The 18010-nt window shown below is 42.8% G+C and overlaps 1 protein-coding gene across 5 annotated transcripts in view; it reads right to left on the reverse strand.

Moving 5' to 3' along the window:
- frya (furry homolog a (Drosophila)) overlaps nt 1–18010 on the reverse strand; it is a 71529-nt gene that overhangs the window by 14987 nt on the left and 38532 nt on the right. For 3 of the 5 annotated variants that reach the window (XM_086035020.1, XM_086035017.1, XM_086035021.1), the window contains exons 30-51: nt 16768–16867; nt 16509–16680; nt 15466–15725; nt 14525–14671; nt 13531–13702; nt 13369–13456; nt 12995–13077; nt 11868–12018; nt 11583–11686; nt 10230–10415; nt 7951–8140; nt 6984–7099; nt 6655–6842; nt 5851–5945; nt 4652–5232; nt 4451–4548; nt 3843–4013; nt 3623–3763; nt 2367–2537; nt 1637–1804; nt 362–436; nt 105–275 (exon numbers count right to left, since the gene is read on the reverse strand). In XM_086035020.1, the coding sequence (XP_085891146.1) occupies nt 105–275; nt 362–436; nt 1637–1804; nt 2367–2537; nt 3623–3763; nt 3843–4013; nt 4451–4548; nt 4652–5232; nt 5851–5945; nt 6655–6842; nt 6984–7099; nt 7951–8140; nt 10230–10415; nt 11583–11686; nt 11868–12018; nt 12995–13077; nt 13369–13456; nt 13531–13702; nt 14525–14671; nt 15466–15725; nt 16509–16680; nt 16768–16867 (3628 nt within the window). Of the gene's footprint in view, nt 1–104; nt 276–361; nt 437–1636; nt 1805–2366; nt 2538–3622; nt 3764–3842; nt 4014–4450; nt 4549–4651; nt 5233–5850; nt 5946–6654; nt 6843–6983; nt 7100–7950; nt 8141–10229; nt 10416–11582; nt 11687–11867; nt 12019–12994; nt 13078–13368; nt 13457–13530; nt 13703–14524; nt 14672–15465; nt 15726–16508; nt 16684–16767; nt 16868–18010 lie in introns of all 5 variants that reach the window. The other 2 variants (XM_086035016.1, XM_086035019.1) reach the window with 1 other exon arrangement.

Raw genomic sequence — 18010 nt, forward strand, 5'->3', positions numbered from 1 at the left:
AAAAAAAAATGAGGAAAATCAAAATGCTATGAAGGTCAACCTGCGGCATGCACTGTATGACAGCATTGGAAAGCGACCTTCTAGTTATCAGTGTACTAACTCACCTCTCCGTCTTCAAGCTCCACATCCAGGAAGTCAAAGTCCCGGAAGACTCTGAACTGCTGCTCCGAGGTGGTGTCGTCCACTGTGTCGGCTTCTCGAGTTCCGTCTTCAGATGAAACCAGGCTCGGCTGGTGCTCCATTAGATCCAGCTCACCGCAGCTCGAGAAAATCACCTGCCACCAGTAAAAAAAAGGAAAGGTTAACACTGCCGTTCTTCAATAATGACGAGATGATTGGTCGCGTTGCGTTGTATCTTTACCGAAGGGTTTTTTGTGAGACCCACTTCCTGCCCGCACAAAGATAAAACGTGCACAAGTTTCTCTCTGGTTCTTTTCTGAAGAGAAAGGAACAAAAACAGTGTGTGAAACAGGTGGAACTTTCAACAAGGCTTTTGTCCCCAGCTAAAAAGCAATTAGAACCAAAATTGATCATATCTGACAAAGATATACAGTGAATTATGTAAACATGTTTCCATATACATTGCTGCCAATAGCGCAATCTGGATTGCATCTGGATTAAACACAGATAACACAACAAACAGAACATTTTGTTCAAGTAAGAATCAGATGTCAATTTCAGTGTTGTTTTATAATTTACATTACTACAAAAATGCATAATCTATATTGTTCTGGATTAAATTTGACATGACAGATTTAGAACCTGCATAATAGTATATATGGTAAATTTTGTTCAAATAATGAAAAGATTCATTATGATTTTCCATGTTAATATGGTCCCGATTACATTGCACCCAAATACATGATCTGGATCAGATTTGAATTAAACATTGTGTTTTCACACCTTGCATGGTTTTAGAAAATTTTGTTCAAATAACAATAATAATTTTTGTAACAGTTGGCTCACTCAAAATGAGCATTCTGAGTTGTGTTGTGTTATTTCGCATGACCCTCCGCCAAACACCTGTTTCCTGGAGGTGGTGGGCTGGAAGTGTTTAAATATTTTTTTAAAATGCTGAAAAAAACATCTGTCCTAAAAGTGATGTTTTTCCTCAGCCCATCCCGAAGACCTTTTCACGACCGCTGATAGAAATCCATTCAGAAATAGAGACATGGCGGTGTAGTTTCGCAGACATGAGAAAAAGCTCCTTGACAGAGATAACTAAACATGAACCTGGAAAACATTACTTGAATCCTTGAAAACGTTACAGCATTGATGAAGTGAACTAACATCATTCAATCAAAAACATTCCAGTAACATCCCCAGGGAAGACTGAGGCCTGATTTAGTCATGCATCTTTTTACCTATCTACCTACCTTCCTTCCTACCTACCAATGAGATACCTTCCATTACCTAACTACTTACCTTTATTTAACTACGGAATGTTCCTTTTTGCATACTAACCTTTTACTTACTGCCTACCATCCTCTCATCCCTCCATCACTCCCTTCTTCCTTTACAGTACCTCCCGACTTTTTACCTCTGTTTATTTAGCTTCCTTTCCTGCACCTATCTGTAAAACGTAATCCAATCTTTTTTACAAAGTTTACTGAAATGTCTGCAGCATCGTAATCACCTGGGAAGATTGAGGCCTCTTCCAGCTGACCGGCACCAAGACGTTGTTGGATGTGGACCCCAGAGAGCTGGAGGAGGAGGTGCTGCGCGTCACCGTCACGCTTCTACTCTTGCCGTCCCGGCCCGGGGAGGCGCGCAGGTCGTCGTAGCGCCGACCGATCACGGGTGTCTGACACAAATGCAGCCATGTAAGTACGGGAGAAAAAGTCCGCTCGGCACTCCGCAAAGTAAATAAAAGAATGCTCTTGTAGTTTGAGGCTTCGCAGTCTGTCCAGGCATCTCAGTGTTGTTACACACACAAACACACGCACTGTTGGCAAGGAATCACTGATTCACACACAAAAGACAGGCAGCAATGATGTGACATCACATCCTGCCATTCATGCGCTACACAAATAGCTCTGTGTTCAGTTCACACACACGTGCACACGCGCGCACACACGCATCACTTCTTTTTTCTCAAGCATGCTGCCGCTTATTTATGATGTTTATCTTCTCAGCTTCTATGCTATAATCTTGAGGGGGTTGGCTAAGGGGAACACAAGGAAAGGGTGTGGGTAAAATGCTTCCCTTTTTCTCAAGAATTTCAGCTTTCAGATTTCACACAACCAACACCCACCACACCCTGGAATAATGGTTGTGGGTGTGAGGGGGACAGAGGGACAGGTTTTCCACGTGTGAAAAGAAAGAAGTCTCACATGGATCCGTTGAGTGAGAAGAAGGTCATTCACCTCGGATATGTCAAAGTGGAAATCCAGTGTTTTCCCAGGCAAGGCTTTGGATGAGCGCTCCCACACTCGGCTGAAGTCCTCGTAGGAGAGGTCGCTGGAGGGCTGCACCAAACTGGCTGAGCGACTCACCACCATCTTGAGGATGTTCAGCGCTTCCCTCCAGTGGGCCGTCTACAGTCGGCACATGTGCACAACATCATCCTTGGCGTGTTGCTGTTGTGTGATTTAATGGAGTCTATTTTTAGGGAAAGAGGTGTTCTGGCCAAGGGCCACGGGGGGAAGCTGAGGCCAGATCACGGCTCTCGACAAGAACTGTTTATAGTTCAGGCATTTCTACAAATTTACTGCACTGACACGAGACAAACTTTTTGATTTCAACCTCCCACCGCCGTCTGCTAACATTTTGCTACTTTCCAAACCTTGGCTCTAAAGTTACTGCGTAAAAACAAAACAAAACCAAAAAAAGCATTTAGCTACTCCACATTTGAGTGACGAAACAATCAGTTGTGGCTTGAACTGGGCCTCACCATTTTCCCTCTCTTGCCAAATTAAGTCAGGAAAGCCCAATTATCTGATGTCTCTGAAAGATTATCCTGAGTGATTATCTTGTGATGTGGGGTACACACATGCCAGGCCTAATTTGAGCACATTTGTCACCCCTTCCAGTCAAAAGTTTGAGCAAGGCCTGATTAAGGCGTGTCTCTAAAAGATTATCTTGAGCAATTATTCGGTGGTGCGGGGTACACAAATATCAATACTCGGGCCTAATTTGAGCATTTTACACCCCTTCTGATGAAAGTCATCATGGGCCAGATTATCGTAAGTATCTGAAAGATTACCCCGATCGAATGTCCTGTGGTGTGGGGTGTGTTAAGAGTATTTTTTCAGACAAATCAATTTTCACAATAAGAATGACAAGGAGTAGTTGTCCACTGAAAAAATGCAGTTATCAGATAAGCTAACAGATCACGTAGCTTCTTTTATATCTTACATACAGGTCAATCAAAACGTATTATGTGGTGTGGCGTGTGAAAGTAAAACTTTAGTTGGACTCACCGACGGACGCCTGTTTAAAATTAGAGGTGGACCAGCCTATACTATATACTATTTATTTACCCCCGGAAAAAAAGGCGAATGATCGACGACGACCCCCCTGCAGACGGATGACGAATAGCGGACACTCAATTTGTAGTAAAATGCCCAACTCAGGTTAATAGTGCTGTGGCTACAGTTACCAAGTGTTGTAAAGGCCTCACCTGGGCAAATTTCTCTATGGTCTTGAGCACTTCCATGTTGAAAGGTTTGGCTTGAATCCCACTAAGGTCCATGTGACTCAGCAGACTGTAAATGATTTGTAAAATTGTCTGCTGCATACTGGGGAGACCTTTCTCCAACAGCTGTGACACAACAACGCAAGAATTTCAAGAAGAAAAAGAAAACGACTTCAGCAACCTTAATAACAACTGATTGCCAAACCTCCGCCATGTACGTGACCAGGCTGAGCGTGATGTCCGAGAAGGCCTCGTGGAGGTACCTGCACACCACGTTGACCCACGAGAAGCAGTTGCGAGTGTAGGAGTGCGTCTTGTAAAGAGTCATGACGTGGGCCAGGTTAGAGAGCTTGTCGTTCTTCTCGTCAAGGCACACCTACGGACAGACATACGAGAAGTAAGTGGCAAAATAGGACACATCAGCTACATCAGTGTTTCTCAAACATTTACCACCTCATAAAATATTGATCTCTCCAAGTACCACCGATACGAAAACACAGTAGTGTAGTGTTCATGAAAAAGCAGGAAGTGGTTTTATTCCTCAAATGTATATTTCTTCTGTAACGTTATATTAAAGGTTAAACGTATTGTAATTAAAAGTTAAATACAACTGAACTGTTCTTTAAAAATATGTTGTGCACCTAAAAGGTAAAACATGTACTGCAGCAGAAAAATAAAATAAATACTGTGCTGTCTTTAAAAAAAAAATGTTCAAGCCTCTGTTACATAATGCATAGTTTGAACATTCACACTGCTTAAACAGGAAAATAAACTACCTAAATGATGCATTTAGAATGACGGAGGGACAAAAACCTGTGCTATCCTTTCGGCGACATCCTGACAGAAGTGTGTGGGGCCATCAAAATTCTGCACAAGATGCGGGAGCAAGCAGAGGACGTTCAAGGGGAAACCTAATGGGGGAAAACAAACATCCTCACAGTGGCCTTTTTGGAGAACTGTGATCCCCGTTTACCGTGGAGACCATATAAAAAGTGATGGAACCATGTCATTTACCGATAGCTTGTGAGGTGTCCACCACGGACACCCGCGAAACCAGCGTGAGCTGCCAGAAGAGCTTCAGCGTGAGGTCGATGGTGGCGGTGGACGTGAAGCCCTTGAGCAGCAGCTGCTGGAGCCCCGTGAAGCTGCTCCAATTCAGCTGACCCTGCAGCTTCTCCAGCCTGTCGCGGTTCTCCCGCTTGTCCAGAGGCACGTGGCCCAGCAGTTTGTCCAGCAGCCTCAGTGACATATGGTACTCAAATTCAAAATCAGACTCCATCAGCGACACGGCCACCCAAAAGATGGTGGCCAGCAGGTTGTTGGGGTGGTTGGCGTTGGCCTGGTCCGAGACATTGTCCCTGGAGGACAACGGGCTGCAGTTTTTGCCCGCCAGGAGCTGCTGTTCGCACGCTTGGATGCGGTCCAGGGTGGCACTGCGAGGCGGGTCCGACCACCTGTCCGCCTCGCCAAACTTCTTAGGCACGGAGGAGCTCCTCTGATGCCGGCTGCGCTCTTCTCTGCGGAGGTTGAGCTGGCCTGTGCTCTTCCTGTTGGACATCAGCTTCAGCGTGGTGACGAGATCCGGAGATGACGCTCTGGAATCAAAGATCGTGTCAATAACCGAAAATAGATCACTCACAGAAAATGTAAGGTTGTGTCACTGAGCGCCCGCTCTGGCTTGCGAGTGTTTGCGAACGTAGCCAATGTTGATTTTTCGTCAGTGTACCAAAAAAATTGCAAAAAGTTATTTGCCAGATGTGCACAAACAGTTTTAGTAGTCGCAAACAGTTTTTCTTGTCGTGCCTTTGCTTTATATGTTCTTATAAAATTGATACATACATTTTATTGAGTAATTATTTGTATTATATATATCAAACATTTAAGAATGCATATATAAAATGCATGTAGAACTTGTAATATTCAGATCAGAGTTTGAAAATCCCCCATGTGATTTATGGGTTCTTTTTGGTGTGAAAAGGGCCATAATTGATCTGATATTTTATACGACATGTTCTTTTAAGGATAATTATACTCAATGTATGTAAGGAAGATATGATGCTTGCAATATATAAATTATCCAGGCTTTTTTCATTGTTGTGCCTAAAGTCATACTGTATGGCATTTTGGGTTCATCTCGAAACTTCACCCAGTAGCCTCTCGTCCCTTACTTCTTGTGAGTGGTGTATCTTCCTGGAACAGGTCAGGGAACAAACCTGGTCAAGACGGCCATGAGGTCGTTATTCTTGAGGCACTCGGCCAAGTTGTCTACTACAGATTCCAACGTGAGTAAAACTTCCATCACGTAGCCCTGGAAAATGACAGTTGAGCTGTTAGTGGCAGAAACAATGTGTTTGCCCAATTATTATTATCATTTTAAAATAAAATAACCCCAGGTATATTAGCGGTTGACTATTGACAAATTAATCTAACGTATTGGCTCTTTTTTTTCCACAGTGAAAAACTTAACCTATAGTGATATACTCCATATGAGTATTGTGGTTCATGTTTGGAACCCCTGCTATATTGCAGATTTTTAAGTGGTCGTTTTTTTTATGGGTTTTTACATAAAGGCAAGTAGTGTTGTAGTTACCACATTGCGCCACAACATGCCAGGCAGCAGAAAGCTGTACTGGATGTAGATTTAATTAGGTTTTGTAGATGTAGATTTAATTAGGTAGATTTCATTAAGGTTAATAATTACCATAACATTGATACTAATTTGTATTAGCCTGTCTTTAGGGTTTTGCAATATGTTAGCACTAATCAAGTTGACTTTTGTTAAAAAAATAAAACATAAAAGCAGTGTCATTTCGGCTTTCAACTGAAAACCGATTAAGGTTGTTCGGGCTGGATTCGTCATCAATGATTGTATCATCATGGCGTATGGCATGGTGGTATGTTAGCATTAGGCGAGCTGACTTTAGTTAGACAAAATTAAACATTTGCTTGAACATTTTGATGGTATGAATATACAATGTTTAATTTTCTTTTGTTTTATTTTTTATGCACATACTAACCTGCACTTCCTCTCCGTGATCCCCGACGACCTCTACCAGCCTGGAGAGCAAATCGGAGACAGCGTGCGCGTAGATGGGCTGGCGCAGTGCTCGGAACACTTGGAAGGAGCGTCCGGCGTAGTGACGCGAGGAACTGCACAGGGCCGTGTGCAGGGCCACATCGCTCAGCTGCTGCTCCAGATGGGATTCTAGAGGAATACATGAAATTACATATATATATATATATATATATATATATATATATATATATATATATATATATATATATATATACATATATATACATTTTCTGCTGATGGTTGGGCAGTTCTATATCATGGAAGGCTTACCAGGTTCTTTGAAAATGGACACGACGTGGCGCAAGAAGTTTGTCAGCTGGTCTGTACTTTGTGAAACATGATTCTTGGGTGAGATGTCTTCGTGGCACCACAGGGGTCCACATGCTCTATAAAACAATACACACCATAATTACTTGAAAATATTTGACGTAGTCTGTCAAGTTGAAAGTGGTAAGTCACGTGAGGAGGTTTTGAGAGGCTGTCTTCCGGGTGCCACGGGCCTTCATACATATACATGCCCTTGGTTCACCCGGGGTCACGAATGACATTTGTTGATATTCAGTCTCGCCCGACACTTGTGCAAAGGTGTGTTCAGTGTTTTCAGCACTGCCTCCTGGCAGTCGGAGGGACATCATACAACACAAATAATGGACCTGTCAAATTCCTTAATATAAAAACGTGCTTTGCCGCCATCTTGTGATGCCGATTTGTGGTTTGCTATACCCAAATTAACCTAGTCATGTATGATACCGAAATAACTCACTTATTCGCTCAAAGTAGGAAAATGGTAATTGGTGTGAAGGAGGTATACTGAAGAGGTACATCTCAAATGAGAGAGAGCCTAAACTCTTTATATGTTAGCAAGGAGCCTGAGTAGTTGAGCGTCTAGTTTAGAGTCTTTGTACATGTAGTTGGTGATTTCTTTTTTCCAGATTAAGTCATATGTAGGCTATTTATTCACAAGGGTAATGTTGTAACATTATGTTTTTTTTTTGTGATCATAATTTCGGTCACATTCACACGTTAAACTAAGATAGGCACTTACAGTATAAAGATGTTTTTTTTTTTTTTAATTACTGTAACATCAACCTGCAGTCTCCACCACTAGATGGTGCATGGATCTACATGCTTATGAGCTACGGGGAATGTTTGCTTTTTTTTTTTTTTTATGGTAATCGACATGCAGAACATTCTCAGTTAAAGCTTTCCACGTGCACTTAATGGTTCTCAGTGGTACCTCGTGGTTAAAAACTCAATGAGCTTGCTGGTCTTCTCATCGGCGTTGGCATGGGCTGCCAGATCGTCCGAAATCTCAGGTAGGTTGCCGGTGCTCCCCCCCAGGCTCAGACTGGACGACGTGGAGGAGGAACTCAAGCCGGAGTCCGGCACGGGAGACGTCTGCCCCTCCCTCAGAAAGTCAAAAGCTCCTGGGGCACAATAGAGGAAATGGCGCACTGATAGGATCTGTCAAACTGCACATACAGTACATACGCACTTTAGGGAATGGGAAGGTATGGGAAGCCGGTTAATGATGTAATTATGTGCTATCGTGGTGTGTTTTTGTACTAAACATCTACTTTTAGCAACATAAACACTCTGGAAAATCCAGAATGTCTTAACATTTAAAAAAAACAGCAGTGGAAAGTAACTGTTAGTGTACTTAAGTAGATTTTTGTTGGTATCTGTGCTTTACTTATATTACGTTTATTTTTTGCAGACTTTTTACATTTGCTCCCTACATTTGAACACACAACTATTTTCTACGCTTTACTTTGCCTAAGTAAGCTTACATTTCTCAACCTTTGCAAATAATATGTAAAAAAGGCATACATGAAAAGAGGTTAAGTCAACTGTGGCAGAGATCTTGGAATAGTGGGACAGCAGCGACATGAAGTAAAGTGAACCAGGGAGAAATACAAAGATTCAGAGAAGCATGATATACCCCATACAAGGCCTTTTCAAGAGAAATGTTTAAGGTTTTCAGCTCCAAGAATAATTTGTGGTGAATACCTAGCGCTTTGTTCCATCTTAGAAACCACCAGTTTGTGGCTTTCAGCAGTATGTACATGCTATAGCTAGCAGACATGCTCTTTAACCCATTAAGGCTGAAAACAACTGGCTCAACAGCTCCCCAAAACCTAAGGTCGTCTTTGGAATTACCCTTGAAAACCTGACGTTTTCCCAGAAATTCAACACCTACAAAAATAATTCATATCTCAGCCCCTGCAGCAGACAGAAACATAATTCCAAAAGAATCTGAGAGATTAGATATGTGCCTTTCACACAGACTCTAGTTTATTCATCTTTACTGTTTCAATCAAAGAGGTAAAAATAAAGTATCAGTGCAAGAGAAGCACTACGTTTAATTAAAAAAAAAAATCGAATGGTAATTACCATCCTCTTTTCTGTTACAAAGACATCGATATTGTCATTATCTACAAACATATATCTTAACCATATATCACGTTTGATTGGTTCTACTGGTTCAAAGTCCACAATCGTGTTGTCTATATCATTGCCGTTATTCATTTTAGAGCTCCCGACGACGGCGTCCGCCATTACTGCTCAAAAAAATTCAGAATATCCTCTGACAACTCACGACACCGTCACATGTCTATTCTGACGCATTTCATTGGTTAAGAGACCCGAGAATTAAATAATAATAATAAATAGAAAATTACGTATACGCTCTACCGGCTTTAAGGGTAGAAAGACGCAGCAGTGCTCCCAGCTCTAGTGGTAGGATTGTGGTTATGCGCGCCCGTCCTTAATGGGTTACATTTATATTGCACTTTAAAACATTTATATCTAAAAAACAAATATTTTCAAAGTTATTATTGATATATTTTTTTTCTCTCCTGTGAGTCTGTAAAAACAGCTATATGCTGTATTTCATTCAACGAGTGTAATAGACACAGATATACACTTGGTAACAAATGATCCGCAATACCCAACTTTATATTTGTATTTATGAGGGTTAAAAATCAAGGAATTTCAAGTTGTAAAGGGAAAAACATTTTGGGGCAGACATCTTGAATTTTGGGGCCACCATCTTGGGATTTTGTGTGGGCAGCAGTATTTTTTTTGTGTGTGGGGGGGGGATTTTAAGAGTATATGTTTCAAATTTCAGTCTCGTATTAGCATTTCAAGGATTCTTTTATGTATCTGCTCCACTATAAGTACAGAGTGTGAGTACTTCTGGCACCACTGGAGAAAACCTACCAAAGTTCACCGCGTAAGGAGCTACGAAGCCAAAGCAGTACATTGGAGCTTTGACAGATGGCTCCACTTGGGGCAAGCGGGTAAAAATAGCCACGTGGAATGCTTTAATCAAGACCTTTTGAAGTCCCCAGTGCTCCATATTGCTTTTGGAACAAGCTCCAAATATGCATGCTCTCCTCAGATAAGAGACTTATCTACAAGCATCCCAACATGAACGTGAGCCATCCATTCTCCTTCTTGACGTTCGCACCAACGCCGATTTTGGCTTTTTTTTAACTCCCTTTTTTCTTTTACCTGAAGTTATGAACTCGGGCTGAAGGACGGGCTGGCAAGTGAGGGTCTTGGCTCCATTGAGCTGGCGTGTCTGCAGAAGCACCGAAGCAACGGCCTGGAAGTTGTGGTGACAGGACAGCGCGATGAGCAGGTGAAGGAGTAGACGTTTGCTGTGCTCATAAACCTCAGGACGGTAGTGGTCCATGCCTGAGGGTGAGAGGAGGGGACATATCACGCCAAATTGACAATTGAAACACTGATGTGTCATTGACAAAGGCCAAAGGCACAGCGCTTGAGAAAACAGGATCAATGGCTTGAATTATTATTTTAGCCTTTTCTCTACCACCGTTGTTGGCATGTGTGAAGTGTCAGTCAAAGTTGATTTGTGGCACCATTTGTGAACTCATTTGGGATTTTTTTTTCACTCACCCATAACAAACAACTACAGCTATATAGTATATATCCAATCGTATAAATATTACAATAACTATTTAGTTAAGTGTAATTACTGTAAATACTGTAGAATTTTTTTCGGTGTGTGCCTTTAACGGGTGTGGCCTAGTGAGTGATGTCAGACGCTGGAGTTGGTTGGCTGGTTAGTATGTGCGTGAGCATCTGGTTATAAGCAGTGGCCTACAGCAGCTCTTGTGAGTGTTCTCATTTTGTATAATGTGTGTTTAACTGTTTGTTTTAATCAGTAAAAAGCTGAAATTGCATCTGAGACTTTGTCTCTCTTTGCCCGCATGCAAGGGTATTACTGAACATCGATTAATCGCTTTTTTTTTTTCTTTACTTCACTCAAGTGGCATTTCTGAATCCCACCCGCAACGCAGCACAAAGTAAAACGTCGACCAAACAACAGCTTGTACTTTGAAAAAAATAATTGGAGTGCTTGTAGGTCAAGGTACACCAAGATGCCACCAGATGGCACCAAAGCCACATTTTTTTATAATAGACAGACCAGGCTTTGGCCTGGGCATAAAAAGAGAAAAAAAATCACAAATCAGTATAACATGTTCCTCTCATATCCCCAAAACAAGCATTTTAGGTTCACTGAAGACTAAACTATCCATCGATGGAGTGTCAGTGTGAATGCTTGTTTGTCTATTATGTGTCTTTTGATTGGCTGACGACCAAGGGTGTACCCTCTTCTCTTGCCTAAAGTCAGATGGGATAGGCTGCATCTTACCCACAAACTCAAATGAGAGTAAGCGGTATAGAAAACATATGGTCTCCCTTAACTGACCTCAATTTGACACGCACAAAAAAAACACAGTACAACTTATGCACAACTTAAAATACACGATCACACAAATTATTTTAATCATATGGTCAGTGTTTCTGAGAAGACGACAAATTACAGTATAAACTTACCCAAAAATAAGGCGTGCAGCAGCAGCGGGAGGTGCAAGGCCCAGTCCTCCCGCACGCTGTGGTCCACCACCATCTCTGTCATGAATATGACTGCTATGTTACACCTGAGAGGGAAAAAAGTGCTTAAAATACCTTACGTGATTTTATTGAAGAAACACCGCCAGAGCTTTAATCTCGACTTTGCCGTGCACTGAATCAACTACTTTGTGAAGTCAAAGATCATCTCAGAGTAAATGTTGCCAAGCAAACGAGATCACTCAATTTTCATTGAAGTTGAGTACAGACCTGTGTAGAGGTCCTCTCGGGGTAACTGTCTCGGGTAGGAAGTCGACCAAAGGAGCCCAGCAGCCGCCGTTGAGAGGCATGGGTAGAGGATGAGGATGGTTGCTTTCAACTACGGCCATCAGCCAGTCAGCATAGAGCGGCAGAGGTTCACCTGTGGGAAGACAATGGCATCAAATTAAATTGGATGGATATATAGCCACTAGTTAGTTTATCTGTTAGCTACCTAGATGATTGTTAGTTTATCTTGTTAGCTAGCTATATTCTAGTTAGTTTGGATTATTAGCTAAATATATTGTCGCTGTCCTGTGAAAAACAATTAGGTCTTTTTTTTTCAAATTTTTTTTATTTTTACATGTATGGTGTTTCGCATTGCGAATTTTTTTTTTTTTTGCAAAATTGGACATAAGTGTTTTTCACAGGATAGCGACGATATGCTAGTTAGTTGAGCTTGCTAGCTAGCTACATGCTAGTTGTTGGATAGATACTGTAGATCCTAGTTAGCTTGTCAGATAGAAAGCGCAAGAGCTAGGCAGATAAATGAATGGTCATTTAAACATGTCTATTTGTCATGTTGTTTTTGTTATGGGTGGAAGAATTGATGTTGTGCTAGTGTCTCGTATTAAAGCCACCAAAAGCTAAACCAAATATGGCTGTTGACCAGTTCGAGTAAATTCCATGCAGTCTTGGTGCAAATTGATGAACTGAAGCCACTGGGCGGGTGGACAGGACTGCGCCATTTATATTCTTGCCGTAATCCCGCTAACTAACAAAGCAACACCTCTACTATACTTGGCAGGGATACAAAACAAGAAAGAGTGGACTTTTAACGTTGTCACTTTAAAAAAAAGGCAATTTAAGGACAACTTGTTGGCATGTACTCAAACCAAAAGGGTGTAACGAAGTTGCACTTGAGCCAATAATAAAGGCCCCAGGCTGAACTGCTTGCTTTTCTGTCAATGCCAGTTCTCACATAAGCCTTTGCAGAGAGCCCCAGGGACACTCTGCATGCACCATGCATATGCATTATCAATGACACCACGCCCGTCGCCATGTTTTTCTCCCGGCCTGCTTTCGCCAGACGGTGATGGAATTATTGATGATGGCGAGAGGCACCGAAATACACTTACACTTATCTTCATCATACGATCCTCCTGAACTGTTGCTGTAGTGAGATTCCAGACGGTGGTGAGCTCTCATTAAATGGCTGAGCCTGCGGATGGAGGGACATCACTTACTTCAGCGGGGTACACACCTTTCTATTAGGACTAATTTTAGCATTTCTCTTCTCTTCTGATCAAACCAGCAAACGGCTGATTCTTGCAAGTCTCTAACTGTGGTGTGGAGTACCCACATACTGATAACCGGACAAATTTGACCATTATGTCCCCCTTCCAATCTTATCAAGTATTTCCAAAAGATTAGCCTGAAAAATTATCCTGTGGTCTGGGGTAAACACATAACGATAATTGGGCCAAATTTATCCCAACATTTGTGATTTCACCTCTCCTCGTTGTCCTTTGACTTGTATTCATCTGCATCCGGGAAGCTCTCCTGTCCTGCCACCACAACATTGGTACTAGATGTGTTTCCTGAAAGAGTCCAAAAGTGAACCTGTTTGCTTATGATCAGTGAGGTGCTTTGTCAGATGTCCGCCAGGAAGTACCTGACACCGTGTTGACGGCGCCCTTGCTTGTGGCGGTGAAGCGATAAAATGGCGGGTTGTCACAGTGCTGCACCACGGGGTTGACCGGGTCTGTCTGCTGCAACTCCAAAATCAACTCCTCCATGGTTTGCATGGTGTTGTTTCGACACAGATAGATCACCACTTTCTTGATCTGAGCACATAGGGAGAAGATTATCATAGAAAACATGCTAAGCTAAAAGCATGGTTCCTTCTCCCCTGCTCCCCACCCACTGACATTTTATTTTGGGGTGCAGATGCACATTACCAGAGGTTTTTAAACTTTTAAAATTTTATAAAATGTTGCTCGTCTGTCATCCGTCAGCAGCCTGGGTACCCATCCATCATTCGTCAGTCCGTCATTTTTTCAAGCCGAACCGAATTGTAATCGTTACTCCGTCAGTCTATCCCGCCAACTCCACTAGCACTCCCAAAAAACGTCAACAAAACAGGTGTCCGTCAGTGTCGGATCTCTCAGTCTGTCACTGACAGACGCGGTTAGTGACGATTACTCCGACTGACGAAAATCCACTTCCGTCAGTATTAGTCCCTCATTTTTAAAAAGTGTCCCGTCATTTGTCAATCCTCAGCAAAATGGGCGTTGATCAGTGACGGACCTGTCCCTCAATCGGACGGAATGCCCACCTCTGCATATTACACACCAGAAGGTAATCGGCAGGGGTTTGCTGGCTTTGAGGTGTAGTGAGAGCTACTGTATATAATACGCTAACCCCGCCCCCGCTCTCCCCACACACACAAAAATCTGTCTTTACAAATGGTACTGGTCCGCAGACCAGTGGGTGGGGACCCCTGTTATAAAAAAATATACCTAGAGGTAATAGTCTTGGAAACATAGCTTTCTATTCAATAGTTTCCTTTTCTCATTCTTTACTGGACATGGATGTATAAAATCAAATTTCATGTTTTCCATACTTGTGTAAAAGACGTAAACAGAAAGTTGTAGGATTTGTCTTACGAATGGCAGGAGGGCGGTGTCGCTGCTGACGCCGCACAGGCTGATGAGAAACTGCAGTGCGGTTCGCAGGTTGTGGCTCCACTTTTCGTTGCACACCAAAGCATTCCAGGCATTTTCCATTTCGGATCCAGGTAAGTCATCTCCATACTGGCCAAATGGAATACAAAAACAACACTGTGAGCTCAGTCCAAAATACCGCAGCCAAGGAGTTTATCTTTGCGTTTGGCAGATTTTCGTTTGAGTGCAAGGTCCTTTGGCATATCTCAGATGGTAGTACAGTATCCACTGCGCTATATAATGGTTAATTGTTTTGCGTCACTGGTGCTGAACTTTATTTACTGAGGAAATTAAAAACAACAGCTGAGAGAAAGTCCTGGACAAAAATAAAAATCAAATATACGATATAAAACAATTAAACCTAAAAACATTCAAATGAAGGCCACTGGGGACAAACACTATCACTTTCGTTTTTTTGTGGGGGTGTTTTTTTTCATTAAAATTTATGAATTTCAAGGCCATCCAGGCTTCAATTTCTTGAAGACATAATTATGAAAAATTGGTTTCAAGGAGAAAGTGTCTTGTTCTTTATTGCCACTTAAATTTGACTGTCATTAGCATAGCTATGAAAGGGAATACTAAACGATCTCAGTATGGGCAGCAAATACAAGGAGAAAAACAGGCCTCTAAAATTGAATCCTGCGGAACGCCATATCTGTTTCTACCTTTGACATCCTGCCCTTACCCACTTAATTTATCTAAATTTCTTTATTTATCAATCTAGTACCTGCCTTTACTGTCCCTTTACCTACATGTATCTGTTTTTTGTTTTTTTTAAATACGGTTTCTCTACATTGCACATTTTCAGGCATTGTGTTTTGGTCTGGAATGTATCACTCACGATAAATGGGGAGTCTGTTATGATAGCCACAAGATGAATTTACCTTGGCGGTCATGTACATGAGGTTGTTGAGCACCAAGGACGTGGCTTGCAAGGAGCCCCAGCCAGATCCCCTTAGATGCTGCTGGGCGGAGGCGGGGGTGCGCCCCCTTGTAGAGGAGTCGTAGTCGGAGGAAGACAGCGTGAAGGCCGGGAGCAGCAGACCTCTATCTACCAACTCTATGTTGCTGAGCCAGGGTAGGAGATAAGTCAGCATGATCTGTCTCCCGTTGGGGTGGGTGGTGGAGAACCTCTGGCTAACCTCTGGCGCAAGCACATAAATAAATCCTCAGGGGAACATCACACTCCTATCAGAGCAAGCTGCATGCGGCGCAGGCGTGGGCAAAATGTTATGCTCAACAAGGGTCACCGTTGATACTTCAAATCAGACAAATAGACCAAAACCATGTCATTTATAGATGAACAAAAAGAAACAAAACGTTCAAATGTGTTTGTAAAATATGTGATAAAACAATTCAATAGAGAGGACAAGTCTGCAGAGCTGAGGATCATCTATCCGTCTATAACTTCTGGGCAGTATTTCTGGGCGACCAACGTGGTCCCAGTCCGTCCCTTGTCAGCGACAGCCAATCGGCATCGAGAACATAATTTTCACGTCACATGCAGGCGCCGCACAAGCAGACTCACCACCAAATAAAGACAAAATATCAAATAAAAACAATAGATACACACACACACGCACAGGTAGTGATCGATTAAATAAAAACTAAATGGGGCACATGTCATTGCATCTGTGGGACCAAAAGGTATAGAACACAGTTTTATATATATTTTTTCCTTGGTTTGGCTGTGCGTCAGGAATGGGGCACCTGAGTGTGACGTGGTACTGGTAAAGTCAGTTCTCGATGCCATTTGTCTGACTCGGACCGACCGACCGGGCGGGTCTGAAATATAGACGGGAACTCATTGACGGACTAATGCATAGGCAAATGCCCAGCTCTGCAAGTCTGTAAGTATTACAGCGGATTATTATTTGTAGCATACAAAGACAAACAAAAACACATACAAATGGATTTTCCAAGCCACCTGAAAAAAGAGGAAGCGTGAGTTCGGGGTACATCCTGGCCAACTGACTGGAGAGCTGAGGGAGAGAGATGCTGTACAGAGGCGGCAACTGAGCATGAGTGCCGTAAAGGACGCTGTTGGGCTTCTGCCCAGTGATCTTCTTGGAGTATACAAACAGCCTCGCCTCGAGAATCTGCTTCAAAACAGGAGAACAGGAGAAGTGTGTGCATCACACAAACACTCAACTGAGGACTTGTGTGGAGGCGTGCCTCCATCTCACCTGCATCAGTTGCATAGCAATTTCATAAATTTCTCTGTTGGCATCGGATGCCTTGAAGAGGACCAGATTGAGCAGCGTCACTATATCGCTTGGGTAGTTTCTGCAAGTAACCACAAAGGAAAAGAGGAAATTCAAATGTAATTTTTAAAAGCAGACATACCATCCATTTTTTTCCCAATTTAAAACAGTCATCAGAGGTCTTAATAAATGCTTTTGTCAAATTAGCCCAAGAGTCAAGAGTTATAGGACACATTTCACCCTCTGTTTTTCGCCTGACCGTTTTGAGCCACTGCTCACCCCGCCTCATCTATGGCAGTTCCAATGCCAACATGTTAACATGTTTTCCAGGGGGTGGAGCTAAAGGTTTTTCTATGAGGTAAGCAACTCCTACTAGAATAGGGGTGGCCAAGTCCGGTTCTCAAAAGCCACAATCCAGCCTGTTTTAGGTTTATCCCTACGGGAACACACCTGTTTCAAATGATCAGCTCATCAGCAAGATGTGCAAAAGCCTGATCATGAGCCTGATTATTTGAATCAAGGTGGAAAAGCGCTATACAAGTAAAAGACCAAGACCAAGACAAAGGTGTGTTGCCGTAGGGATAAACCTAAAACAGGCTAGATTGTGGCTCTTGGGGACTGGACTTGGCTACCCCTGTACTAGAGTGTTGAGAATAAAAGTGAGCAGATTGTATTTTCACTGGTGGAGGCCTCCAAATTACCGTACATTTGTCAATTCATTGAATGGATCTGTGCATGTAACCTATGCAGCAGGTGCCCAACACAAATATCCACGGCTGTGTTTCCATGTAGTCACGCTGCCAATTTTTAGTCTTGCTGAAACGCTTCAGCGACAACAAAGACACCAGGAACCTGTAGTGTGGTATCCAAACCATCTACTACAAGCCCCCCCACAGACCTGCGACAACTCCTCTTCTCTGCTGGATCCGCTCAATGACTCCTTTGCGCTCTTTGAGGTAGACAACACCCCACCACAGGAGATCTCTCCACTTACCAGCGACCGGGTGCTGCTGCTGTCTCCTGACACCATGTGTAGATCACTCAGGACAGACGCAAGGAAAGCCCCTGGACCAGACGACATCCCTGGCAACATCTTGAGAGACTGTGCCGATGAGCTCACCGATGTCCTCACAGACATGTTCAACACCTCACTGAGCCAAGCCGCCATCCCGACCTGCCTCAAAGCCACCACCATCATCCCGGTCCCAAAGAAGCCATTTGCGTC

The sequence above is a fragment of the Filicampus tigris genome, chromosome 7, assembly GCF_054856515.1.
Source record: "Filicampus tigris isolate MCC_2025a chromosome 7, RoL_Ftig_1.0, whole genome shotgun sequence".
NCBI classification, from domain to species: Eukaryota; Metazoa; Chordata; class Actinopteri; order Syngnathiformes; family Syngnathidae; genus Filicampus; species Filicampus tigris.